Below are 27,450 nucleotides of genomic sequence, written 5' to 3' on the forward strand. Positions count from 1 at the left end.
CCAGGGCTCATTGAGATGCAAGGCAAGCCACCATGGCTGTTCACTGAACCTCCTCCTTCCCAAAGGACCTTCCTTCCTATCTCTCCCCAAACTCCCAACAAACTGCCTGTGGAGCTACTCTTCAGCTCACAGCAGCTCAAAAGCAAATGCCTCTATCCTTTTCCAGGGGGGCAACAACATCAGAAGCATGTCAACTGGAAGGGAAAGCTGGAAAGGACAAGTGGCACTGATGCATATCCTACTGCAACACAGCCCCCAAACCCACCCCTGCCACCCGCCCCAGCATGCAGAAATATAAGAGACAACAAACTGAAGCAATAGTTGGAAGGGAGAGGAGATAAGCAGGATGGGGTGGAAGGAGAGGGGAGAGGTAGCAACCAACTGATCTAGGATAAGTATTCCCTTGGCTCCTCCAATCAGTATTTCAGCCAGATTCCAAAGAAGAAACTTATCCTTCACTGCAGTTAACACATAAAAGAGAGACATAATAGAGTAACCCACAGTGGACCTCAACATTGGCTGGGGGAGATCTGGATTCAACTTTGTGCTTCACCATGAACTCACTGTGTGGTCTTCAGGCAAGTATCTCTCTGTCATCTTTGTTGGCCTTAGGTCTCCAATGTATCCAAAACAGGGATAGACATTACCTACCACAATAGGATTGAAGGGAGGATTGCAAAGTATTCTGTACACGGAAATGTGCAATATAAATTAGCATGAAGGGCAATAAGGAAATGGACAGATTTGGGCCTGTGTGCGCGTGTTTACACATATATATAGGTATATCTGAATGGCTGGGTTGCTCTTCCTTTTCCTCAGACTTCCTCCACTGAGATCATGGCTTCCAAGCCACCCTGTTTGGAACCGACGGCTACATTGAGGTTATGGTGGTGAATGCTGGATCTGCGTGCACACAGAAGCTTATTCCAGTGGTGGGATCCAGGGGGTTGTGCTGAGGCTGTCCTCTCCCCATATGCCTTTTCCCTGGATGGTTCTCGTAGACGACTGTTCAGGACCTTGGCAACACTCCTAGGACTCTGGTTCATTCACTATTATTTTTTATATATGTATAAAAAACTGAAACAGGTAAATAAGGGGAGCAGGAATACTACATCCATTCTTGTTTCCTTGTGGTCTAGTGGCTATTTTCTGTTTCTTGTTTGTTGGTTTTTTTTACCCGTAGGTGATGAAATCCTTTTAACTGTATATGTTCCAATAACGAAAAACAAAACTGTATAGAGTCTACACATGTGAAAGAATCAGCAAACGGGCTTGTTTGGAACAGCATCTGTCCCCAAATGCTGAAAGTAGAATTCGGGGCTGGGTGGGGGGCAATACGAAGGTGGTTGGGGGTCAGTAAAAGCAAGTTCTTCCAGGGGGCATCACCCTGGATCAGAGCCCAGTCTTTGCCAGTTCTGCACCAGGGGACGGAGCCCGCAAAGTGCAGCTACAGATCAGGCACAGTCTCGCCAGTTTTTAATTTAATTTATTATTATTTTTGGCGGGATTATCTCTTAGCGTTCCCAAGTGGGTTGAGCTCCACACAGCAACTGGAACCAAAAGAGCGCAGTAGGATTCACAGTTCCACACCTTGAGTTAAAAGATCCTGTTTTCCCTTTTTCTTTTTTCTTTTTTGTTCCTTTTTAATACTGTAGGTTCTTTTTCCTCCCTCGCTCTCTCCTTTTTTCTTATAACGCCTTACATTTTCCTGTAATGGCAGCTTCTGGTGGGAGGTGAATATATCTTTCTCTCTATATATATTATCTCTAGATATATATATATATGTAAGCCAAGCTGCTTTACAGGTGGGTTGTCAGGACCTTTCTGTTTGAAGTTGTAATTGTCTTTTTATTTGTTCAGTGTTGTACATGTAGCAGGCACTTGAGTTTATATGAATATGTTGGCTTGAGGTCAAGGGAGAGGTAGGGAGGGGAGAAGAAGGGCAGAGCAACGGTGTTGGAGGAAAGGGACCGCTGCTAGCCAAGGATGTCCAGGTAGATTGGTGTGGCTTTGCCGAGGGCGTGAAGGATCTTGTAGATTTCCTTGATGTTCAGCCGCTGCTGAGGTTCCCTCTGCCAGCAGCCCAGCATGATGTCGTAAACCTCCTTGGGGCAGACTCGAGGACGCTCCAAGACTCGGCCTTGGGTGATGCACTCGATGACCTGCAATGCATAACAGAAAAGTCACATACACCCTGAACCATCTTTTTAAAGTTTACCCACCTGGGATGAGCATATGTGTGATTTAATCATTATACAATTATTAACAACAATAAACAAAACTGCTCCGGGATTCTTATTTTTTTTACTTCGAATCATAATATTCTGCAAAAAATTACAATGGTTCTTCTGAAAGAACCTCAAAACCTCAGTATCTTAAGGTCAGGTCCACTTGCCCCTCCAGATGTGTTTCTGCTAACTTTAGGGAGAATTCTTTGAATGTGGGCTACTGCTGGATTTTAACCTTGGTTTGACTAGCTCATACTGTAATATCTAGCTTTCCCTTACACTGGCAGGGTTGTAGGGTACAAGGAACACACTGACATAGGGGATTTAACTACATGCACAAGTTCTGTAAGTTCAGGCTGTAACAGGAATTAGCATTATTTTTGGCAAACGTGTCATTTTGAACCCCACGTTACATCTTTTATCCACTTTTGATGGTGCTAACGCCAAACCTATTTGCCAACAATTAATTTTATATCTGTTAGTTGTTGCTCATTACATAATAGCTCAAGGATGGAAGAGCACTTTTTGTTACTCTTTGGACTTATCATTTTAAAAAGTAAAGTTTATTGTCATCGCTGAAAAACTGACCCGTAAGATACATGCTGCCAGGGGCACTGTGGACCCCTCAGAATTTGAATCTGCTTGGGGGGCTATCTCATGGTTAGCACATTCCTACCAAACATGGTTTTATCAGGCATCATTTATGAATACTTGCCTTATCTTCTATAAATGTGAAACTTGTATACTGCCAGGTAATAAATGTTATGCTGTTCATTCTTTTTTTAAGCTTCATTTTTTTATCATGTATTTTTATTCTCCTTGCCTTTATGACTGTTTTTATGAAGCATTTTAGTTTGCTGCTTTGTTTATTTAAAAAAAGAAAGGAAAACCTGCTCGAGTTAGCTTTTGTGGGAGGTAAGTATTCTCTTGACAATATTGTACAGGGGCCACCTGTTTCTCCAGAATTTATTCCTATATTCACTTGCCATTCTTGCTCCTAGGTAAGATAACTGGGGCGGGGGTGGGATTAGTCAGGCAGCTGTTCTTACTGTTTGCCCCCTCTCCCTTGTCTGACGCTCATAAGCAGCACTGCAGTGGCATCCCAGCGACCTGACATGCACTGCCAATAGCAGCAGATCTCAAACAATGCACTGAAGGCAGCCAAACCCAGCGAGGGTGGTCCCCAGAGCTTATTGCTTCTGAATAGTAATGGGCACTGCCACACATCCAAACAGATAGTTATCATTCCTATGTTTGCATATAAATAGCAAAAAGGGTAGAGAGATTAAGAAACTCTGTGGAACAGAAAGAAAAGAGAGAGGGGTGATAAAAACATGACAGGCAAACGAAGCTATGTAATCACAAAGCCAAGAGTGGTGGTGGCTACAGGGAGAGGTGTCTGTCAATGTGATGGCTCCAGCCCTGCTGTTGGATAGCAGGTACAAGGTTCCAGTGAAATTTCACCTTCCATGAAATGTGAAGTAACCACACTTAGCTACTTATACTGAATCAGGCCATTGGTCCATCTATCTCAGTATTATCTACAGTAGTTGGCAGTGACTTGCCAGGGTTTCAAGCCAAAGTTTCTCCCCTCCACCCTACACACAAATTTACTTGGAGATGCTAGAGATTGAATCTGATAGAGGCATGTGATTATGGAGGCCAATGCTTATTGCCCCAACACAGGAAGCTGCCTTATTCCAAGTCAGACCATTGGTCCACATAGCTTCATATTGTCCACACTGACCGGCAGCAAGAGCTTTCCAAGGTTTCAGGCAGGAGACATTTCCAGCCCTATCTGAGGATGCTGGGGACTGATCCTGGAACCTCCTACAAGCAAAACAGATGCTGTACCATTGAGCTATGGTCCTTCCCCAAACACAAGAACATAGGAAACTGCCTTATATTGAGCCAGATTATTAGTCCATCTAACTCAGTACTGTGTACACTGGCTGGCAGCAGCTCTCCAGGGTTCTGGGCATTGTTCTCTCCTAACCTCACCAGGAGATGTCAGGGACACCAGGGGACCTTCTGCATGTAAAGGAGATGCTTTTCCATGGAGCTACTGTTCTTCTAACATTCTAAGCTATGTCCCTACCCACAAGATCTGTAGGTCTTTCAAGAGCATCCCTCACAAACTTCAAAAGCAAACCTTTAGAATATTCTGAATTGTTTCCAAATGACAAAATTACATCATTTCTTCCCTCAGCTGCTCCTAAGACCAGCTTTTCTGGAAACAGGATTGGATATTCCTCCTGCCAAATTCACATCGATCTCGATATCTATCGATCTTGCCTTATCGATAGAGCCGCAACGTCAGACAGCTTTACGATCCGCATCAATCACCTACAGCGGTTTATAACGGGTCCGGCACACTTCCTCTGCGCAATAACTCCTGCTGTCTCTCGTTTCAGTCACGGTTTAGCAGAGTTGAACAGCGTGTAAAGCAGTCTTGCTTCTTGTAAGCACACATAGACAGGTTCGTCTATTTACAGCTCTTTATTAAAACATTACAGCAAACAAAGTCCAGGGCTTCTTTCAGCCATGTCTCCCTCACAGATACACAGAGGGAAGTGAAAATACAGGGAAAAACTCCTCCTTCTTAGCTTCTAAAAGCTTCTGTCTCCGCCCAGCTTCGAGCTGACGTCAGCAGGTGACACACACCAGGGGAATTTAACCAGATAAATTCTGAACCATAACACCCCCCCCCCTTGTGTCCCTGCGTGATACCTGTGCAACATCTTCAGTAACACCTTGTGAGATCGATCCCTTCCCCAATGCCTTGTGCCCTCCCTTGGCAAACCTGTTTGGCATTTGTGGAACCACCTCACAACTCTCAGAATCGCACTGTGCGAAACTTACCCACGCACCTGTGGCCTGATACCTCTCTGGTGGGATACCTTTCGTTGTGCGACTGGACCTCCTAGGCACAAACTCAGGTGTTCCCCCTGACTCACTTTGATCAGCAGGTGTATCCTCTGCATCATGGAACTCACCCTCTGACTTAAAGCGTCTTCGAATCCTCTCCATTACACTCACAGGAGAACTAGGCTGACTCTTGGGCAGTCTCATAACAGCTTGTGGAGATGCCACATCCTGCTCTTGACCCTGGCCAGTGACCTGGTCGTCATCAGCAGCCTCAGCCTCTTCTTCCGCCTCATCAGAACTGTCTTCTGGGTCAGAGAGACATTCTGAGAGAACATCACGCCTGACAGGAGTCTTTGACTTTACACCCTCCTCTAAGAACTCAGCGTGTTTACTGATCAGCACCTTACTCTGATCACCTGATGGGTAAGCAAAACGCCATGCACGGGCATCTGGCTCATACCCACAGAAGATCATTTTCTGGACTTTGGCTCCATCTGGCCCTTGCAAAGCCTTAGGCAAAGTGACAAGCGCAGGAGTCCCAAAAGTCCGCAGAAAGTGAACCTGGGGTTTGCGGCCATTTAACAAAGAAAACGGTGTGTCACCTACCAGTGAGTTGTAGACACGATTCCAGGTGAATGACACAGCCCTAGTAGCCTCCAGCCAAAACTCAGGAGGCAACCTGGCTTCTTTCAGCATCACCTGTGCAGCCTTAACCAGAGCTCCACTCCTCAGCTCTGCCCCCCCCCCTTGCTGGGGTGAATTAACTGTGTGGCGTATCCCTCTCTTCTGCAAGAACTTCTGCAACGCAGAACCAGTGTACTCAGCATTTCTGTCACTGATGATCTCTTGAACCCTGGTGGAGAACCTCTGTTCCACCCCCTCAATCCAGCTCTTGATCAGCTGTGCTGCATCCTCCATGGATTTGAGACCATGAGCCCAGGAACTCTGCGAAAAATTATCCAAAAAAGTTAGGAGAAACCTGGCCCCCCCTAGACTTGGTTCCTTGACAGGACCGGCCAAATCTATGTGTACCAACTCAAAAGGTTTAGTGGCCACACGTTCCACCTTTGGGTAACTGCACCCTCTCACCTTTGCTTGCTTGCAAGTGTCACAATCAATGGCACTTCCACAATTTTGAATCCTACACCCCGTGGCAACCTCGGGCAGAGTCTGCAAGTCCTCTACCGACCCATGAATTGTTCTCTGATGCCATACGCATGCACATGTAACATGATGAGCGGGAATTGTAGCACGTTGGTTGGGAACTGTAGCACGCAACGCTTGTGCTTTCTCAACCTTCCCCTCACCTCCAAGAGACGTTTTAAGAATGAAAAGATCATTCTGTCCCTTCCGCACTTTGGCTAGTAACCTCCCCTCTCTGGAGATTGTGCAGACATCATTTTCAAAACAAACTTTGAACCCCTTACTTAACAAATAAGGCACAGATAACAAACAGTGATGAATCTCTGGAACAATACAAAAATCCACCGTCTCCTGTAAAACAGAAAGAAAGACATTAGCACATTTGTGAACTCTAGTTTTCTGTCCATTCGCGAACTTAATAGTTTGTCCTTTCGGAACTGCTGTGCAATTCCACCTCTCGACTGCAGGGGTCTCTGGAACCATGTTGCGGTTAGCTGCAGAGTCAATTACAAGGCTGAGCTGGAAATTTTCCACTCGGCCGTCTTCAAACACTGCCATATTCGCAGAAACTTGATAAGACTCTTCTCCCTGCTGTTTACCACGACCACCTGGCTCAGTTCCACGCCTGCCTGTCTTCCCAGGCCTGTTGCCATGGAAACCTGCCTGATTCCCATGGGAAAAGTCCTTGAAAACATCCTGCATCGGCTCTCTGCTCCGGTGGGGGTAACTGCCACGCCGACGTTGAACTCCAGTGGAAAAACACTGCCCGGGGCTCCTCCCAGCTGGCCTGGCCTTCCTCCTTCTGGAACGGCTTCTCCCACCAGCGTGGCCCCCCCTGAAGCTCCTCTCTGCTTCAGCACAAAGGGAAAGTTGTTTAAACTTGCCTTTGGAACTCTTCGCCCCCCCCGATCTGCTCACTAGCGCTCCTAGAGGCCAAGACATCGGGAACAGGGCCTGCCAGTCCAGCCTCTCCAGGACTTCCTCCAGGACTCTGGCCTTTCGCTAACACCTCACACAAGCCCTTCAGCAAATTCCAGGCAGCCCACGCTGTCGTTACGCCCTCCAAATGAGGCCTCAGTGATGCATCAACGCATGCTCTGAGCATCTCTAGCTCTTGCAGCCTCTGGCTATCTTCAGCCAACACAGCCCCACAGCTTGCATCTCCTGCTCCAGCTGCTGGCCGGCCAAGGGGTGATGATTTTGGCTCCCATTGACTTGCTTCCCAGAGCCCTTCGACCAAGAACCATCCCCTTATTTGTCTGGACCACGTTGCCCAACTCTTTAGAGTGAGCTTTTCCAGCGGTATATTCTGGCTTTCAGCCATCTTCTCCCGTTCTCCCAAGGTGCCCCAAGCTGTACTTACTCCGTACCAGCTTCCTCCGGCCTTCCCTTCCGTGGAGAAACGAAATTTCAGCTGCGTCTCAGCTCCCAGCTTTTAGCTGCTTTTTAGCTCTTTGTGTATCAGATGCTCTCACTGTCTCTCAGAAGCAGGCAATTAATCATTCTTGCTCTCCAGCACCCAGTCAGCTCCCGTTGCGCTCCTCAGCCGCAGACCGCTGACTTCAAAGCATTCCTGAGGCTCACACCGACTGCTTTACGAGCGTTTTCTGACACTCCATAACCTGTTCGGAGATATCTATCGATCTTGCCTTATCGATAGAGCCGCAACGTCAGACAGCTTTACGATCCGCATCAATCACCTACAGCGGTTTATAACGGGTCCGGCACGCTTCCTCTGCGCAATAACTCCTGCTGTCTCTCGTTTCAGTCACGGTTTAGCAGAGTTGAACAGCGTGTAAAGCAGTCTTGCTTCTTGTAAGCACACATAGACAGGTTCGTCTATTTACAGCTCTTTATTAAAACATTACAGCAAACAAAGTCCAGGGCTTCTTTCAGCCATGTCTCCCTCACAGATACACAGAGGGAAGTGAAAATACAGGGAAAAACTCCTCCTTCTTAGCTTCTAAAAGCTTCTGTCTCCGCCCAGCTTCGAGCTGACGTCAGCAGGTGACACACACCAGGGGAATTTAACCAGATAAATTCTGAACCATAACAACCTAGGCCAAGTGTTTCCCATAAATGCATGGTGTGTGTGTGTGTGTTGTGCATGATATGTTAAATGACAGTAACAGGCAACACTGAGAGCATAGAAGGACCTGCATTAGGCATAGAAATAAACACCTTCAATTATTCTCTGTCTACAAATTAAGGAATGTTTATCTGGAAAGCAGAAAATGCACACCTTTTCTTTTTTTAAAGTCAGACCTGAAAATCTAATAGGTATGCAGAAGGACAAATATGAGCAAATTTCCATCCCTCACACCTCAGTCAATTTTGCATCTCACACCACATGAGTCACATCTCCTGCTAAGCCTTACAAGATATTTCTGCAGATACCTCTAAATGTAGTCTAGCAGTTCTCTCTTAACAGGTTTTTCTCTTCTTCCATAATTCCCTACAAGTTTATTTTATTTTCCTCCGGTTCTAACTGGAAGGATGCTGAAACCCAGGACTATGGAGGGTGGAATTGGGAAACTTGTTTGCTTGACACCTGCTCAACGGCTACATAGATTTCCTACAATTTTCATTGGTCTCTGCCTATCCAAGCTTTTGGATAGTGGATTGCAGCCTTGTCACCCTTGGCTGTTTCAATGAATTTGGACCAGCTGGGACAGCACAGCTGGGAGAGCACGAGTCTCTTAATCTCAGGATTGTGAGTTCAAGCCCTACACTGGGCAAAAGCTTCCTGCAATTGATATTAACTACCCTTGCCGTGCCAGGAGATTGTTTCTGCGTCTGTCCCCCACACCCACCCACTGCCACATGCCCAATACCTCTGTGTTTGACAGCTGGAACCATGGCTGCTTCCCGTATGTGAAGATTTCCCAGAGGATCACCCCAAAACTCCAGACGTCGCTCTCTGTCGTGAATTTGCGGTACATGATGCTCTCAGGAGGCATCCAACGGATGGGGAGCATGGTATGTCCTCCAACCTGCAAGATACAACAAGACTTTGGTTATTAGAACTGTAAGAGAACAGACTATAGTCAAGTTCAGCTTTGGGGTCATTGAATGCTATATACACACATACACAAATTGAACACTAGTAACTCTGGGAGAATGCCTCAGCTACGGTCTTTCTTTCCAAGATGCTAGCTTATTACCGCAAAGGAGGTTTTGACAATATCCTGGGTAGAGATGAGGGAGGTCTCTCCAAATTGTCTTGGATTAAATGTGGAAATAAACTAGAGAGAAAAGTGGGTGATCTTGGACAGGGATCAGCAACCTTTTCCAGCCTTGGGCCGGTCCACCATCCCTCAGACCGGTGGGCCGGACTATATTTTGAAAAAATAATAATGAATGAATTCCTATGCCCCACAAATAACCCAGAGATGCATTTTAAATAAAAGGACCCATTCTACTCATGTAAAAACATGCTGATTCCCAGACTGTCCATGGGCCAGACTGAGAAGGCAATTGGGCCGCATCTGCCCCCCGGGCCTTAGGTTGCCTACCCCTGATCTTGGATCATTTTCCCCAAGCTAACAGTGAAAACGACCCACTTCTATACCTTTTAAATCTCCACCTATTCAGTGTAAGGGAGGATCATTGTTCTATTATATTGAACAGGGGGAGAAATGAAAAGGCTACAGGGCCAGCCAAAATGTGAGAAGGAGACATCTCCACTCTTGGCTTTTGCCCTTGCAGCCTTGCGATTCTAGAACTAAGGCACGGGGGCTGGATCCGGCTGGATCACTTTTTAAATCCGGCCTGCGGACAGTCCAGTAATCAGTGTGTTTATACATGAGTAGAATGTGTCCTTTTATTTAAAATGCACCTCTGGGTTATTTGTGGGGCCTGCCTGGTGTTTTTACATGAGCAGAATGTGTGCTTTTATTTAAAATGCATCTCTGGATTATTTGCGTGGCACAGGAATTCATTCATATTCCCCCCCAAAAAAAATATATAGTCTGCCCCCCCACAAGGCCTTAGGGACAGTGGACCGGCCCCCTGCTGAAAAAGTTTGCTGACCCCTGTCCTAGAAACTTGTGTGAGCTCTTAACATAAATTAATAACACTCAGATTCTGTGGAATCTTAACAACACGTTCTGCACCTTTCCCTTCTCGTGCTTCCACTGATTCTTGGCATGGATGCAGCTTGATGACGAGACATAGAAATCTGAAAAGGCATTTGGATTTCCTGCTTTAAATTACTTACTTTTTAAAGCACAAGCCGATTTTCCTATTATGTCTATTATGGCTATTTTTGCGCTAGGCTTTTCTCTTTTGGCTTGCTCTCTCTTTATAAAGTCTATAAAATGGCATCAATCCACTTGAAGTCATGGTATGCGCACACGAGTAACTTGCAGCTGCAGTCTTTGGAAGACGAGCCGGCCCTTACATATACTATGGTAATGGGAGCATAACAAGGGAGATTAAAAGACTTGTTGTGCTTCTGAAGCACTGATGTTTGCCCAGCTCTTGAAACATCTGCATCATGGCTCTAGCCCTCTTGGGGATTGCAGTAGGGAAGGGGGAAAATAGTTCTGGGACCAGTTTCCTCCCTCTTTTTTAAAAGTTATTTCTGTGCACCAGGTGGATGCATAAAAGCAGAGGGGGAAACAGCCTAGATTTATGAGTACAAAATGAGCAAAGTCTAGGAAAGATTTTGAAGGCCTGCCCTTGGGATTCAAAGAGAGGTTGCAGAATAGCATGGGCTGAACTAAGGAAGGCCCTGTCTCAAATTCCTTATTTGAAAATAGGGATGTAAAGAGGCATCATTTTCCTCCCAGCCCTTTATTCATGCCACGCAGCGCTGTTTCCATTCCGCTACAGTTAGGTCTTTTGCCAAAAAATGGCCTTATTCATCCTGTGATGAAATTTACAAAACTTTCATAATTAATTAAATTCCACCCGATTCATTTAATGGAAAGGAAACACAATGCAAATGAGAGGGCTGGGACTTAATCAAGTCTGTATCATTTACAGCAGCAAATACTGGTTGTATTCGCTGGGTTAATTTTCATTTGCAGCATCAAAAGTGAATATCAGCAAATTTTGCCCCCATTTCTCTTTCTGTCGGAATTTTCTAACATCCTTGTTAGAGAATAAGATTTTCCCACCTGGCCAACAAGAAAAGAAGAATCTGATCATTACTCTTTTTTTGGTCAAGGCTAAGCTATGTCCATAGAGCAGGACCTCTGAAGTTCTGAGTATTAAACTGAGATTTACAGTTAATTGATGAATAGACTGCTTAAGACCCCTGGCTTATCAACTGCTATGGACTAAATGACAACTCCTGAAGGAAACATCTGAGTAAACAAAAAGAAGCTGAAACATCCACAGCTATGTATTGTACTCGCTACTGGACTGCGCTACAGAGTTTGGGCTCTGCTGCTAAGCTATACAATTAACAAGAGCTGGGAAGTGATTTATATAATGTGCTTCTTTTTTAAAAAGAGGAAAATAAGCACTGAATATTGGATGGGTTTAGCACTTTGGCTGATTAATTTCATAAGGGGACTGGAGCAATATTATGCAATCTAAATGTGCACCATGCAACGCTTCTCTTATAGTGCATCACATTCTGCATAGTCATGAGTTACCCTTAATGTTTTGGATTATGTTTACAGATGAATCACAAGGACATCAAAATCATTTGAAATGGAATTTGTGCATTCTGCACTTTCTTTAATAGAACTCATAAGCCATGCAGAGGCAATATTAATTCTGGGGATAATCAAACACATGGAAAAGGAATCGTGTAAGCTAGCCCTGATCCCCAATGCCACACATCAGCCAGGTCATCTGCAGAGAATTGTGGAAGTGAAGACCTACAAGCTTACCATTTATTAGGGGTGGGCAATTCTGTCTGTTTCAGTTACTCTCCCTTTCTCATTTTCCCCAGGCTTAAATTTAGTTCTCCATCATTTCCACATCAGTGCACGATAATTTTCAATAATTTTCTTATTGGTTTTCATAACAAAATATAACTAGACAACTAAACATAATCACACACACACACATACATATAAATTTTGCCAGCTGCCAGGTCTTTTATCCTATCCATGTCTTTATAATACCCATTGCTCTTTCAGTTTCTCGGTCTCCTATGTTATTTCAGCAGGGCTGCATGGAACCATCATTCCATTGCAATGTCATCTTCTCGAACTAGTATACTTTTTTTTATATAAAAGTACTCATGACAATTCATCAGCATGTTCCTGTTTTTCTTCTTCTAATATACATGTTATTTTCATGGGTGTCTTGGCAGAAAGGCAGAATATAAAAGCAATAAATAAACAAATACATACATTTCATGAATGCAAATCACTTTCCCCCGACGGAATGCCTTCTTTTGTATATATTTTTTCACTAATATATACATTTGCATGCACATCCAGCCTACTCTATGCAGGTTTGTAGACATTACTTGGCTGGAGAACTGCATTGCAGAAATGTAGGTAAGGGCAAATTTTGAAGGATGGTAGTGCAATGACAAACCTAGACAGCATCTTAAAAATTAGAGACATCACCTTGCCAACAAAGGTCCGTATAGTAAAAGCTATGGTTTTCCCAGTAGTGATGTACGGAAGTGAGAGCTGGACCATAAAGAAGGCTGATCGCCAAAGAATTGATGCTTTTGAATTATGGTGCTGGAGGAGACTCTTGAGAGTCCCATGGACTGCAAGAAGATCAAACCTATCCATTCTTAAGGAAATCAGCCCTGAGTGCTCACTGGAAGGACAGATTCTGAAGCTGATCATATACTTTGGCCACCTCATGAGAAGAGAAGACTCCCTGGAAAAGACCCTGATGTTGGGAAAGATGGAGGGCACAAGGAGAAGGGGACAACAGAGGACGAGATGGTTGGACAGTGTTCTTGAAGCTACCAGCATGAGTTTGACCAAACTGTGGGAGGCAGTGGAAGACAGAAGTGCCTGGCGTGCTCTGGTCCATGGGGTCACGAAGAGTCGGACATGACTAAACGACTAAACAACAACAACAAAACAATGTTTCAAGCCACATATAATTTTGGAAAGTGTTGGCTTTTCCAGTGCAAACTGAATCAAATTTGTCCTGCATCCTTACTGCCTTCATTCAGGGAAATCTCAGTACTGAAAGTGGAATGGAATGATTCATAGAAAGTCATTCATAAATAGAAATGAATAAATAAATACAAATGTAAAATGTTTTGTTCCATTTTTCACTCACTCGAGAACCATCCCACATCTTTCAAAACTTCTCTCCCCTTCTCCCACTTGAGTAAATGGGAGAACCAGACTGGGAGACTTGTGAAATCCAGGAGTGGGGCCAACAGAGCTGACCCCACTTCTACCTCTGTATAGTTAATCGACAATTATCCTTGGCCTCAAGGGTATCTGTACAGGGCTTTCAAAGTAGGTTTATATCATACTTCTTTAAAGACATGGTTGTTTCCGATTGGGAAATTAGTCATCGTTTTGAGAAAGGTAGAAGTGATTCATTGGGATACATGAAATTAATCAAGTTGCAGTGAGTTATGTGCAAGTAATGAATCAAGATCATTGCATTCCTACTGGAAGACAAACAGAATAGCATTGTGGGAACCAGCAATGGGAAATGACAGCAGCAAAGCAGGGATGAGAAACAGTTATCCAGCAGGAATTGTGACATCTGCCAATGAGGCAAGTTTTGTTAACTGTGTACAGAATTACACCAGGAAAAAAAAGAAACCAGAACACATGGGTCAGAGGGTGGTGTCTGAAGCAAGGAGCCTCATATCTACTCATAAAGGCTCTCCATGAGATTTAGAACCCTTGCAAAACCAGAATCCTGAGTAGGAAACCCTGATTCACCTTGTGATGCCTTGTTAATACAGTGGTACCTCTGGCTAAGAACTTAATTCGTTCTGGAGGTCCGTTCTTAACCTGAAACTGTTCTTAATCTAAAGCACCACTTTAGCTAATGGGGCCTCCCGCTGCCGGCACGCCACGATTTCTGTTCTCATCCTGAAGCAAAGTTCTTAACCCGAGGTACTATTTCTGGGTTAGCAGAGTCTGTAACCTGAAGCGTCTGTAACCTGAAGCATCTGTAACCCGAGGTACCAGTGTAGAGTCCTCCAACTCAGGAATGTGAGAACCTTCCCTGAATCACCCTGAATCACCTAACAATTCAGGGTACACACAGACAGCCCACATCCCAACAAATACCCATACCCATATCACCAACAGATATTAAGAGGGGGCTGACAAATTGGGGCATTTCTGCTGCATCTAGTATAACACAGACAGGGAGCAGCTATTTATTTAAAGAAACTCAATTTATCGAGATTAGCAGTGCCTGTTTGAATACAGCTGATCGATATGTTGTAACAAAAGGAGAACATCAAGGGATGAAACTGAGAATGGGTTGGCTATATACTCAATACTGAGCAAAAGATTATTATTTTTGTTAGAGCCTTGCAAACATTGTAATAGATTTTGATGCAAGGGAAATTATTTTAGGAGGTGATATGAATACGGTCATAGATAATACGCCAGACTGAACTGGAAGAAATAGAAAACCACGAAAATTATTGAACACATAATTTAAGAAAGGAATAAGATATTCACAGCTTTGAGAGATATGGAGATACCAGCGTTTAGAAGTGTGTGTGTAGGGGAAAGACTATCCATTTTCCTTCAGTGCAAGAAACAATAATTCTAGAGATAAGTATGTTTGAGTAACTGCATAAATCAAGACATTTGCATACTTACAAAAAACCTATGTGTGGTTAAGAAAGAACACTGGTAATATAGACCTTCATAAAGTCTACATAAATGTGGTGTACTGTAAGGAAATAATACATTGCTGTTTTAGGGCAATAAGGTTTACATTACAATCTTATACATGTCAGAAAGAAGTAAATCCCAATAGTAATGTGACAGAGGGAAAGGATCCTATTTCCTTTCATACAGTTATTCCCATCAGAGGGAGGTACTTGAATACGGCCTTAGAGGTGCAGTTTTTAATCCCAATGAATCATCAAAGGATCATAGAATTGTAGAGTTGGAAGAGACTCTGAGGGTCATCTAGTCCAACCCGCTGCAATGTAAGAATCACAACTATAGCATCCATGGCACGTGGTCATCCAACCTCTGCTTAAAACTTCCAAGGAGAGTGCACCACCTTCTGAGAGAATCTGTTCTACTGTTCAACAGCTCTCAGGAACAGTTCTTCCTGATTTTCAGTCAGGATATATTTTCTTGTAACTTGAATCCATTGGTTCGGGTCTTACCCTCCCAAGCAGAAAAAAAACAAGCTTGCTCCAGCTTCGACATGGTAGCCCTTTAGATATTTGAAGATGGCTCTCCTATCTCCTCTAAGTCTGAGTAAGCCTCAGGAAGAACTGCATTATCGCTGTATGGAATGACATTTTTGCACACCAGAACAACAAAAGTGGGACAATCCCCACTTCTCCCCCGCCTGAAACATTTGTATAAAACGCTACAGGATTTCAGTGTTAATTTCTGGGGAAACTAAGCAGCATGTCTTCCCTGGAAACTTTTGCAGGTGCAAACAGTATTGATCGCATATAACTGCCCCAATACCATCACGTGTACAAATCATCCTGAATGCATAATGAGGAAGGAGTTTTGAGGGGACCCTAGTGAGTTCATAGCAGGTGTGAGATTTGGAGCAGGGAATTCCTGACCTCAGTCTCTTACCTGCTATGCCAAGCCAGCTCCAGAAAGTAAAGCTCAGAATTACAAAGAGGACCTTTCTTCTCCCCCCAAAAACTGCTTGGCTAAGGCAGGCAACCTGCTGGCAATCAATGTGAGCTGGATGTTATGGGAGCTGTGGCCAAGGAGGAAGATAAATCCGCTTGTCCTGGCTGAAATACATTTGGAGCACCGGAGGATTCTTTCAAGAACAGCATAATCCGCTGAGCACAAATTTCCATGCCGGCATGCAGCACCTGGAGTCACCAGGAGCAGCATGCATTGCCAAAGGCACTGGAATAAAACTGTGCAGAGCTTAACAAGCCTCACTATGAAAACAGCCTTTGTTTTCCCCTCTTTTGTAGAGGAATTTACATTTCACGTCCTTGGCTCTAGAGAGAATCATTATGTATTTTCTGTACATGGGAAGCTGAGCATTCGCACTAGTCAATCAATCAATCTGGTGTATGTTGAGAGGGAGCGGGAGTCGCCGCAGGTTCTTGCGGTAACAGGGATGGGAGAGGATGAGGTGTGGGGACCTGAATGCAAAATGACTGGGAAATGATATTTGTTCTTTAGCGACGCCATGCCATGCTCAACTTATCTGGCTGGTATTCAAATTAGCACCAGGGCCGTGTCAAAAAACCTGTCCTGCAATTTCTCAAAGGGTTTCCTCTTCTGCGAAAGAGGCTTCCATTTTTCTGCCTCATTCGCAGGGCGGTCAAGGATTCCTTTAGAATTTCAGTGGGTGTGCGTTTAGACTAAGTTTCTCATTATATGGCTGCCAAGGGTGGTTTTAATCTGGTGATCCAACCAACATCAGTGTCAAATCTTTGCCAATACACTGACAATTAGGTAAATAATTCAAAGATTAGAAATTGGATATGAAGGGCATAGGTACTAATAAGTAGCATAGACAAAACAGCCCAATCACAGTAAATAACATAATTGCTAACTCCCTCCAGGCCACTGCTAATCCAGTGACCCAAGCAATATTAGTGCACACCATGCCAAATCCTGGCCTTCTTACTACTGTATATCATTCATTGGCCTGATTCAGCTTCCTGTGTTTAAATACTTTATTTTTAATCATAAGCCCTCTCGAAGACTTCATGGTTGAATTTCAGTAAGATCATAATAAGAACTTGCTGGATCAGGTCAATGACCCAATGGCCAACCAGATGCTTCTGGGAAAGCCGCAAGTAGGATTTGAGCACAAGATCACTCTTCCCTCCTGTGGTTTTCCAGCAATTGGTGTTCAGAAGTGCTACAGCGTCTGATTGTGGAGGCAGAGCATAGCAATCTTAACTAGTAAAGGTAAAGATAAAGGGACCCCTGACCATTAGGTCCAGTCGTGGACGACTCTGGGGTTGCGGTGCTCATCTTGCTTTATTGGCAAGGGAGCCAGCATACAGCTTCTGGGTCATGTGGCCAGCATGACTAAGCCGCTTCTGGCGAACCAGAGCAGCGCACGAAACGCTGTTTACCTTCCCGCTGGAGCGGTACCTATTTATCTACTTGCACTTGGACGTGCTTTCGAACTGCTAGGTTGGCAGGAGCAGGGACCGAGCAATGGGAGCTCACCCCGTTGCGGGGATTTGAACCACTGACCTTCTGATTGGCAAGTCCTAGGCTCTGTGGTTTAACCCGCAGCGCCACCCACGTCCTTATCCTAGCTAGTAGCCATCAATATCTCTAACCTCCATGAATTTGTCCTATCCTCTCTGAAAGCCATTCAAGTTGTTGGTCATCACTGCCTCCTGTGGGAGGTTGTTTGAATAACTTTCTTTTCTCTGTCTTGAATCCACTAACGATCAACTTCATTGGATGTGCATGAGTTCTAGTTTTATGAGAGAGGGAGGAAAGATTTCCCCCATCTGCTTTTTTGGTTCCATGCCTAATTCTATAAGCTTCCACCATGTCACCTCTTACTCACCTTTCTCTAATAAGGTCCCAAATAAAAAGCATTTGAAAAATATTTGAAACATCTTTGAAATAAGGCAGACACTGGCCTCTTAGGCCACTGGATTCCACCTGAGCTGGCGGCACCTCCATTTGACTGCGGCACAGAATAATGTAGAGCACCAGTTCCTTTCACAAATTGCCACCTGGGGCTCAACAGCACACATAGCTCTTACAAATTCCTCCTCTTTGTTTAAAAAACAACTTGACATTACTAGCCCAGAATTGGGAAGAAGACAAAGTCCCTGCCAGAGAGGAACGGCAAACCAAGCTGTTGGACTATGCCAAAATGGCAAAACTGACTGGAAGCCTCAGGAACCAAGAAGACCAAAACTTCAATAAAGAATGGGAAAATTTTATAATTTATCTAGGAGACCACTATAATGTAGTGAATATTATGGACAATATGGAAAGATACAAAATATGGATTATGAAATAATATGCAGTTGAGAGGGTGCACAATAGGACCCCATGGAGGGGAAGGTGGGAAGTCCAGAGATTAGGAGAAATCACGAAATATGGATATGTAATTTGGATTGTTATAAATTTATATTTGTAAAACCAAATAAAAATTATTACAAAAGAAAGCAACTTGACATTACAGTGGTACCTCGGGTTAAGTACTTAATTCGTTCTGAAGGTCTGTTCTTAACTTGAAACTGTTCTTAACCTGAAGACCACTTTAGCTAATGGGGCCTCCTGCTACTGCCGCACCGCTGGAGCACAATTTTTGTCCTCATCCTGAAGCAAAGTTCTTAACCCGAGGTACTATTTCTGGGTCTGTAACCTGAAGCATATGTATCCCGAGGTACCACTGTAATAGGTACATAGTTATGTAGCAGATTAATTGCATATTCGCCATTTTACATACACCCATTATTAGCTTTGCCATAAATTACAGAATATTAAAGTCACAGGTGGGACAAGAAACAAATGTTTGGAGCATGGAGAACCCCAGATGACTGAGATAGCCGTTCTCCAGCCATCCTCAGTGCACTATTTTGAGGTTACAATTCCCTTTGGGGTTCCCCCTCTATTTTAAAAAAATACTTCTGCAAATCCTGGGGTTCACTAGCAGAGTTGGAGGGGGAATCTGTTTGAAACAGGTTTATACACAGGTTATGTGGTTTCCAGCTCGATCAAGCTTTTCTTGCATTTGGCTGCCCATCAAGTGCCCAGTTTTGTCTGATCCACTTCTGCATTGTTAGTTTTTAAAATACGGCTGTTTAATGATCTGCAATATCGTATGCAATATTGCAGCTAGTGCCCACTGAGACAAGTAGGGTGGAAGGCCAACAATAGGTGGAGCCAGAACCAATAACAGGCATCTCTGAGGCAAAGGAGGAGGGAGCTGACTGCTGATTGGATAAAGATCAAGCCATTCCTCAGCCTTCTAGACTGGCTAGGGAATCAGTAGAATCTGCACCAGTGGTAGTTAGTGCCTGTGGCTGGTAGGCAAGAAGGTAAAGAGTCCAACAGTAGGTTGAGCCAGAGCCAATGATATGCAGAGGCAATTAATGCTACTTTTGCACCTATCCTCCTCTGTGCAGAAATCTACACTAAGTCGGAGGAAGCTGACAACCAGATCTACCCCCTGGACTGGTTGTAAGTAAGAAGGCAGGAAGGAGGGGCTGGCAGAGGGCAGACTGATGCTGGTAGAATAGTGCCCCATGCATCTGAATAGACCAGCCTCCACCAAATACATATAAAACAATCAAGCACCACATAGTACTATATTTCTGCACTATAATTTTATAAGTACATGTCAGGCTGCTGCCAGCAATTCCCATGGTCGGTTGCCCAGATAAAGACAAGGAATGTTCTTACCATAGGCTTTTTATTCAGTATTTACAGAGAGAGGCTATAAAACTCAACCTCTTGGGTAACAGTGAAATTCCACTTCCCCCTGTTGCTTCCGCTTCCTCATTCGTCAAGTTCAACAGGTGCTGAGAAGTCCCCTCTGTCTTTGAGCTCTTTGCTCTCCTACTTTCAAGGCTTGCCAGTTTCTGGGAGGGGGGAGTCTGGAATGCTTTCTAAAGACACTGTGTCCATCATCTGTCACCCCCTGTTGCTTCCTCTTCCTCCTCTTCCTCTCCCATTATTTCCCAACTTTTCCCCTCATCTGCCTCTGAGCGGTGACCTCCCTCAAACCCCTGTTGTAATTCTGAACTGCCTTCCTCTTCTCTGGAAGGGTTAGGCTGGGGAGGCGGTCTCCACCATTCCTCCTCTGTCCAGTCCCTGACAGTACATGAGTATTTTTATACAGTTATACGCATTATTACCTGTATCTGTTTACATGTGAGTTACTTTAGGAAACCGTATACACATATAATATTATATGTAAAACAATCTACATGATAATCCATATAGTATGCTGGAATTGATATTTTTCATGGAACCTGTAACAAAATAGCTTGTCTCTCATTGAGTTCAAGAAGCAAGACAGCAATGTGTGTGGCGGCGAGAGAATCTGTGCAGATAAGCTCGGAATCACAAAATGCCATCCTCATTCCCCAAAGTGTGTCGGTGGCTCCATCATGCACATAGATGCTACTGTCTTGTGTAGTTGAGGACCAGCAGTGGGAGAACTGAGTTTGCTATTCATATCGAGGAATGTATCCATATTTGTTATTCCAGTGGGAGCTAATTTTCTGTAAGCACTATTTAAACATATTTGCCCTCCTTTCACACACACACACACACGGCATTTCTTGGATTTGTCAGAATTTCCTCAGATAGTCTCTCTACTCCAGCACACTCTTTATCACCCACTGCTTAGCATACAGTTTTTGCAGCTGCTAACGTGATCATAATACATATTTCTTTGATAGTTACATCTTGAGTGAAATCAAGCAAAATTCCTTTAATGTATTTCCTTAGGCTATGAGCTGTAACTCCATAAATAAGAACAGAAGGAAAGTCCTGCTGGATCAGACCAATGGCCCATCTAGTACAGCCATTATTAATAATAGAGTAGTAGCCGCTGATAGGTTTATTCTCTGTGAATTTATCTAATCCCTTTCTAAAGCTATCCAGGCTGCTGACCATGCCTAGATCCAGTAGCAGGAGGAGGATGGTGATACGTGAAGGTACCATCAAATATTTGAGGGCTCTGAATCCCTCATCTCTCACACACAAGGCAGTTGAGGAATGGAAGAGAAAGAAGTTTGAGTACACTGAAAATGGAGGAACACTGAAAGGCAAAAAGTGGCTGGTTTAAACAATAGAAGAGGTTGGTGCTAAGTGGGGGTGGAAGAGAGAGTGGGAAGGACAAGGAAGTGTTGAGGTTGGCATCTTGCTAATGCACCAGAAGAAGCACCAGATTGGCTCTTCCAGTGTGTCTATAGCATGCTGACACCTCACTTGTCCGCATGCATCACCTCGCTTGTCCACCTCTCCCTCCCAGAAAGTAGCAGTGAGGTCAGGTGAGAGGGAGAACCAGATTTCCCTATCCAATTTCTCCACATAATTTTCTATGCTTTTGTATTAGATCAATAAGCGCATCTGTCAGGGGCTCAGGAGCAGAGGCACAGGAGAGGGAGGAAATGGCGAGCGAGGGGGAGGAATCCGAAGGGAGCGTAAGCGATGACAGTGGTCCGAAGTCCCTGAGTCTTTCCAGCGAATCGGAAGATTCACAGAAGGGGGCACCCATGGTCAGAGCAAGGGGGGTGCCTAGGGGGACACCCCAGGAAGAAGGGGCCAGAGGGGACTCAGAGAGCAGCAGTTGGAAATCAGGACCAGCTTCCCCACCAGAGCGCAGTGGGGGGGAGGAGTCCCAGGTATCAGGATCAGGCTGCTCACCACCAGCGGGAGGAGATGAGTCAGGATTGACCACGCCTCCATCGGAGAGCGCGGAAACGGTCGAGAGGAAAGTTGGAGGCTGGGCGTGCACGCCAAGTTCAAATGTACAGGCGAGTGGCACAGCAGGTAGCCCGGATAGGGAGCCAGGTCCTAAAGCCCGCCAGAAGGAGGGACAAGAGTCAGGGGGGTCAGCGTCAGAAGAGTCCAGAAAGGAGGAGACCCCGGGGGGCAGAAGGACCCAGAGGAGGAAAGAGCAACGGAAGAGGTGGAGTAAGGCTAGAGTCTTAAACTGGTGTACAGGGGGTGGAGACTCAGACGGAGCTTCGCCGATCTAGGTTCTAAGACGTAGAGCTGCACGCTGCGGCTTGGAAATGGAAACTGAACTTCAATAAAGACTTTTGTACATTATTACTGACTAGCGTTGGTCCTCTGTGAGCTGGCATCAGAATATTTTGAGACTTTAGAAAGCCCCCAGGATGGATGTTGATACAGCATTAACTACAGTGCTCACAGTCCTCATTCTGGATTTGCTTCTTCACTCACTTCAAGGCATCGAGGTTGAGCTCCTAGTCTGAGGAAAACAGGCTTCACAAGCATGAAAGCAGCACAAACTCAAAATAATATTGATTTGCTTTTGAACAAAAATGTCAAGGTCTCCTGAGGACACATCTGGGTCCTGTAAACTAGGAGAGTTCTCAGCCTTTTAATTTGGTTGGCATCACTAATCCCGAAACTCCAAACCTGCCAAGTCCCAAGGCAAGTCTGAGGGAAGGACTCAAATGATTTCGACATGAGATGTACGTAGGGGAAGTACACAGTTAGAAAGGGAAGGTGTGAGGCAGATTTGCTCAAGGAAGACATAGGCCACATTCACACCATACATTTAAAGAACTTTGATACCACTTTAAAAGGTCATGGCTTCCCCTAAAGAATTCTGAAAGCTGTAGTTTGCTAAGGGTGTTGAAAATTGTTGTTGTTTAGTCGTTTAGTCGTGTCCAACTCTTCGTGACCCCATGGACCAAAGAACGCCAAGCACTCCTGTCTTCCGCTGCCTCCCGCAGTTTGGTCAGACTCATGTCAGTAGCTTCCGTCCAACCATCTCGTCCTCTGCCATCCCCTTCTCCTTGCGCTCTCAATCTTTCCCAACATCAGGGTCTTTTCCAGGGAGTCTTCTCTTCTCATGAGATGGCCAAAGTATATGGTCAGCTTCAGGATCTGTCCTTCCAGTGAGCACTCGGGGCTGATTTCCTTCAGAATGGATAGGTTTGATCTTTTTGCAGTCCACGGGACTCTCAAGAGTCTCCTCCAGCACCATAATTCAAAAGCATAAATTCTTCGGCGATCAGCCTTCTTTTTGGTCCAAGAAGGATTGATTGCTAAACCATTCTGAGAATTGTAGTTCTGTGAAGGGAAGAGGGCTGTCCTAGGGGTCTTCTTTGGGGGAAGCAGCAATAGTGCTTTAAATGTATTGTATGGATGTGGCCACAATGCAACTGAAAGATTTTGTTTGTCTTTCCTAGAGATGCACATTTTGAATTGCTCCAACTCTTGATGCTAAGGCCCAGAATTGTAATTGGGAGGAAACCCCCCCCCTTTTTATTTTTTAAAATGTATGGTTCATTTAGCAATCTGCTTGGTTTATGACCCATAATTCCGAAATCAACTTGAATTTAGCAGTGGTAATTTGCAAGAGGGGACCCTGTCCTTCCCTCCACCTCCTTCCTCTCTGCTCTGTTAGGTTTGTTTTTATCCTATGGTTTTGAGCAATCCTAATGAGCCATTAAGAAGCTGCCAATTACCTATGCAAATGAAGAGATGCAGGGGTTGTTGCTGGAAGTGAAAGTCTGCTACCTCAAAAGAGCCTGAGATAAATCACTTCGGCTCAGCAAGACACCTACACCTAAGAGCCCTTTCTCACATGTGCTGTTTAGAAATGCTGACAATAACATAGAGGGTGGTTTATATGTTCTTAGTACAATTTTGCAGGGAGAAGAGAGGGAATGCGTGGGAAATACAATAGACTTCTGGCCCAATTTTCAGTGATGGCTGGTGCCCATTGTGAGTGGTAGAGCAGAAGGCAGGGAGCCCCCAAAGTAGCTGGAGCCAGCACCAATAACATGGGGAGACAACTTATTCTTGCTTATCACCATCCTCCTCCCTTATAGGTTCTGCAAGGGCAACACTAAGACTAAAGAAGAGGAGGAAGCTGATAGCCAAAGCCACACCCTTGACTGGGCATAAATAAGAAGGCAGGTAGGTGGGGTCTGGCTGAGATCAGAGTGAGGTTGGTGAGGCAGAGGCCCATTTGCCCAAACAGATTGGCGTCCATTGCTAACTTGAACACCTGCTGAGGTGGCTCAGTATAAACAGCCAATGAGCTAATACCTAAGTGAAATGCTGACAATTGCTTCTCTTCCAAAGTGTCTGACCGCAACATTCACGGTTCAACAGATGTGCCTGAAACAAAGTCTGAAAGAAATAATAGAAGTTGCTCTACAGAGAACTAAATTTGTCATAACACAGCATCACCAGACTGCTGAGAGGAAAGACAATAGCAGTCGGGGACCCTGCAACACTTGGAAGCTGTTCTCCTTGGAATGGCATAAAGGAATATCACTGTCTTCCCTTGCTCTAAGGAGCCACCAGTGCCTTTGTGACAACAGCAGCCATTTCACCATTTCCCTTCTTCATCTCATTCCCAATTCACATCTCAGACTTGAGGATGGGAGATGATGATTGCTGTGCTTAAGATGCCTGCAAGTGTCAATAACAATAGTGAGCAGTATCTTTCTCTATAGAATATAAATGTAAGAATGACATCGTACACACCCTGCTGGAAGATCAGTAGTGCCGCATCACAAACCTGGATTTACGATTTAGTTGGGGCAGGGCAGAAAAATAGAAGGCAGGTTGCACAACAGCAGTGGCCGTGGTATAGGAGTGAGAAGGGAGAGACACTGAGAGGGGAAAAGTGGCAGAAGAATATATAGATATGTATGACATTTTGATAGTTTCTGTATAACATTTGCTGTTCTTTGGAATTCACAAAATGCAAATTCCAACATCTTTATACAGATGGTGTTGTTCGTTCATTACAAGCCATGGCCTCCAAGATTGTCAATGGCCTTTCTCTCAGTTTGGCCGCTTCAAATATCCGACCAGATCTGCTTCGAAATAAGAGTAAACATGAATTAAACAACCCTCCTCCCTTTTTAAAAAGTCCTCTGGATGCCACATAATCAGCTGCTGCCTTGGCATTAATCATAATAATATTCAAAATTCATTAGACTTGATTGTTTTGAAATCTATTTTCTATTAATATCAGATTCACAAAGAATGGATTTGGCAGCTGAGTGAAAGACAAAAGCAAGCATTAGCCCTGAAACCCGCCTGGTCCCTTAATTGTTTTCTCTCCCCACGCCCCAACACATACACACACACACACACACACACACACACACACACTGTCTGGTGATGAGTCCTTAGGGTTTCACCACACTGACATCTATTGGGCCATATGATGGAACACTGAACTAGCAATTGGATGGTCACAAGACAGAAGAAAAACATGAGAATAAGAGCATCTTTGCTGGGTCTGATCATGGTTGATTTGATCAGGCATCCTGCTTCCAGCAGCAACCAGCCTAGATGTCTCTGGAAACTGAGAAGCAGACCATGAAGCTGATAGATGACCTTTGGAGTTTCCCCCTGCCTCTGGTCTTCAGGTCCTTTGCTGTTCCATTCAGCTATTGGTCCATTTAAAGAAGTAAATTGTGACTCCAAGATCCAGGGAGATTCATTGCACCCATCTCCTGGATTGAAGAGGCAAGGCTCAAATCAATGGGTTTCAACGAGCACCAATTTTATTGCAGGGCTATGCTCTGGATTCAGCTGAAGCCTAAATCCCAAATGAAATTGGGCATATTGGGAGGGGCCTGGGCTTTGTTTGAGTCAGGCTGAGACAGCTCCAGATCATTACAGGATGGGTTGTGTGTTCCGGAGCAATCTGGGGTGTCAGGGCACAGGGCATCAGGCAGTATGAAGAGGGAGGTGTGGAGGGAATTTGGGTATTTAGATTAAGATAATTATACCACTCCCCACCATCTGATTCTTAAAAGAGTCCAAGCGAGATTGCATTCCAGAGTGGCTTAACTGCAAATCCCTCTTCACATGAAACTCTGAGAACTGTAGCTCTGTGAGCGAAATTGTACCTCTGTGGGTGTCCAAACAACTCTCAGCACCCATAACAATCTAAAACTCCCAGAATTATTTGTGGAAAGCCATGGCTGTTTAAAGTGGGATCCTAAGTGCTTTAAATGTATGACATGAATGTGGCCTATTGCACAATGGTCTGGGCACACAAGAAAATCTACTGCGAGCATTGTCAAGAACTTGCTGCATGCTGCTCTACAAACTTTGACAGTTCTCTCTCCTTCTCACTGTTCTGACAAGGTGAAAGTCCCTTTAAGATGGATAGATGGATGGTCCTCATTAAATCAATGCCGCCTCATCTAAACCTACCAGACTGGCATTTAGTCAATCTCTTGTGAACCAACATGGAATGGTTCCACAATTGTGCATTTCCAAGGGCTTTGTCCAGTCAACTTCAATATTCTGAGCAACAACACTTTTACCACTTCCCTTGAGATCAGGAGTCTTTCATTCCCGTGTAACACATGGCAAGCAGGTTATCACTGTGGAAATGTCAAAGAAACACTGAGCGAGTTGAAACCAAACTGGTTTCTGACTCTTAAGATGAGAGAACGAGCTATTGGAATGAATCTGCCCAAGAAATGGGGGCAAGTCAAAAGCACTCACCTGGGCAGTGTTCTGCATGAAACACAGGGAGTTGCCTTATACTGAATCAGATCATTAATCCATCTGGCTCAGTATTGTCTATACAGATTGGCAGCAGTTCTCCAGGATTTCAGACATGTTTCTCCCAGCCCTATCTGGAAGCTTCTGCATGCAACACAGATGTTCTCCCACAGAGCTACAGCCCTTTCCACTTAGAAAGCTACCTCATACTGAATCAGGCCATTGACCAAACCACCTCAATCTTGTCTATATTAGGGCCACAGGTGGTCTTCAGCCTATTTTTTTCTCCCAGCTCGCAGAATGGTTTTTTTCAGGAATCAGGGGAGGAGGAACAACAGGGGGAAAGGAGTAGCAGAAAAAGAGGGAGGGAGGGGTGCTGAAAACAGAGAGAAGGGGTTCTCCACTTTGGCACCAACTACCACTCACCACAGGCTCTGGGCCTGCTCACCACCACCATGTAGCCTCCAACAGATCACCCCTCAGGATATGTAGCCATTGTCAGGGGGAAAAACAACAACAAACCCTTGCTCCTCACCCATGGTTTAGACTGAGTGGTGGTATCTCTCCAAGGTATCAAGGTATTCTTCAGGTACCCTTGTCCCAGATTGTTAAGGGCTTCATGCCTTGGACTCAACAACCCCATTGGACAGGAAAGCATTTGACAGGAATGGACTTTGCTCATCTTTCATATCATGGCACCCTCTGCAAGGCCAAAATGTGGCACCCCCAAATGGATCTTCTCCATTATGGAGCTTGTCAATTGTGTGTCCCCTTTTGCTGCCCTGTGTGGGGGAACCACCAACATTGCCCTCAATCTGGTGCTGCATTTGAGAAGCTGGCAAATCTGCAGACCAGACCAGGATTCGAACACAATCACCCATGGCTTTGGCATGGATAATCTGGGAAGACGCCTCCCTTACAACTTGCTGCTGATAGCTGGATTGGTA

At 44.7% G+C, this 27,450-nt stretch overlaps 1 protein-coding gene across 2 annotated transcripts in view; it reads right to left on the bottom strand.

Annotated features, from left to right (window-relative positions):
* Nucleotides 1–1,470: 1,470 nt before the first annotated feature.
* Nucleotides 1,471–27,450, bottom strand: part of NTRK3 (neurotrophic receptor tyrosine kinase 3) — a 413,927-nt gene continuing 387,947 nt past the window's right edge. For both annotated transcript variants that reach the window (XM_081888512.1, XM_081888511.1), the window contains 2 exons: nt 9,074–9,232; nt 1,471–2,162 (listed from right to left, as the gene is read on the bottom strand). In XM_081888512.1, the coding sequence (XP_081744638.1) occupies nt 1,977–2,162; nt 9,074–9,232 (345 nt within the window). In that variant the 3' untranslated portion in view covers nt 1,471–1,976. The remainder of the gene's footprint in view (nt 2,163–9,073; nt 9,233–27,450) is intronic.

The sequence above is a fragment of the Podarcis melisellensis genome (genome assembly GCF_964234715.1).
Source record: "Podarcis melisellensis genome assembly, chromosome: 14".
NCBI lineage: Eukaryota > Metazoa > Chordata > Lepidosauria > Squamata > Lacertidae > Podarcis > Podarcis melisellensis.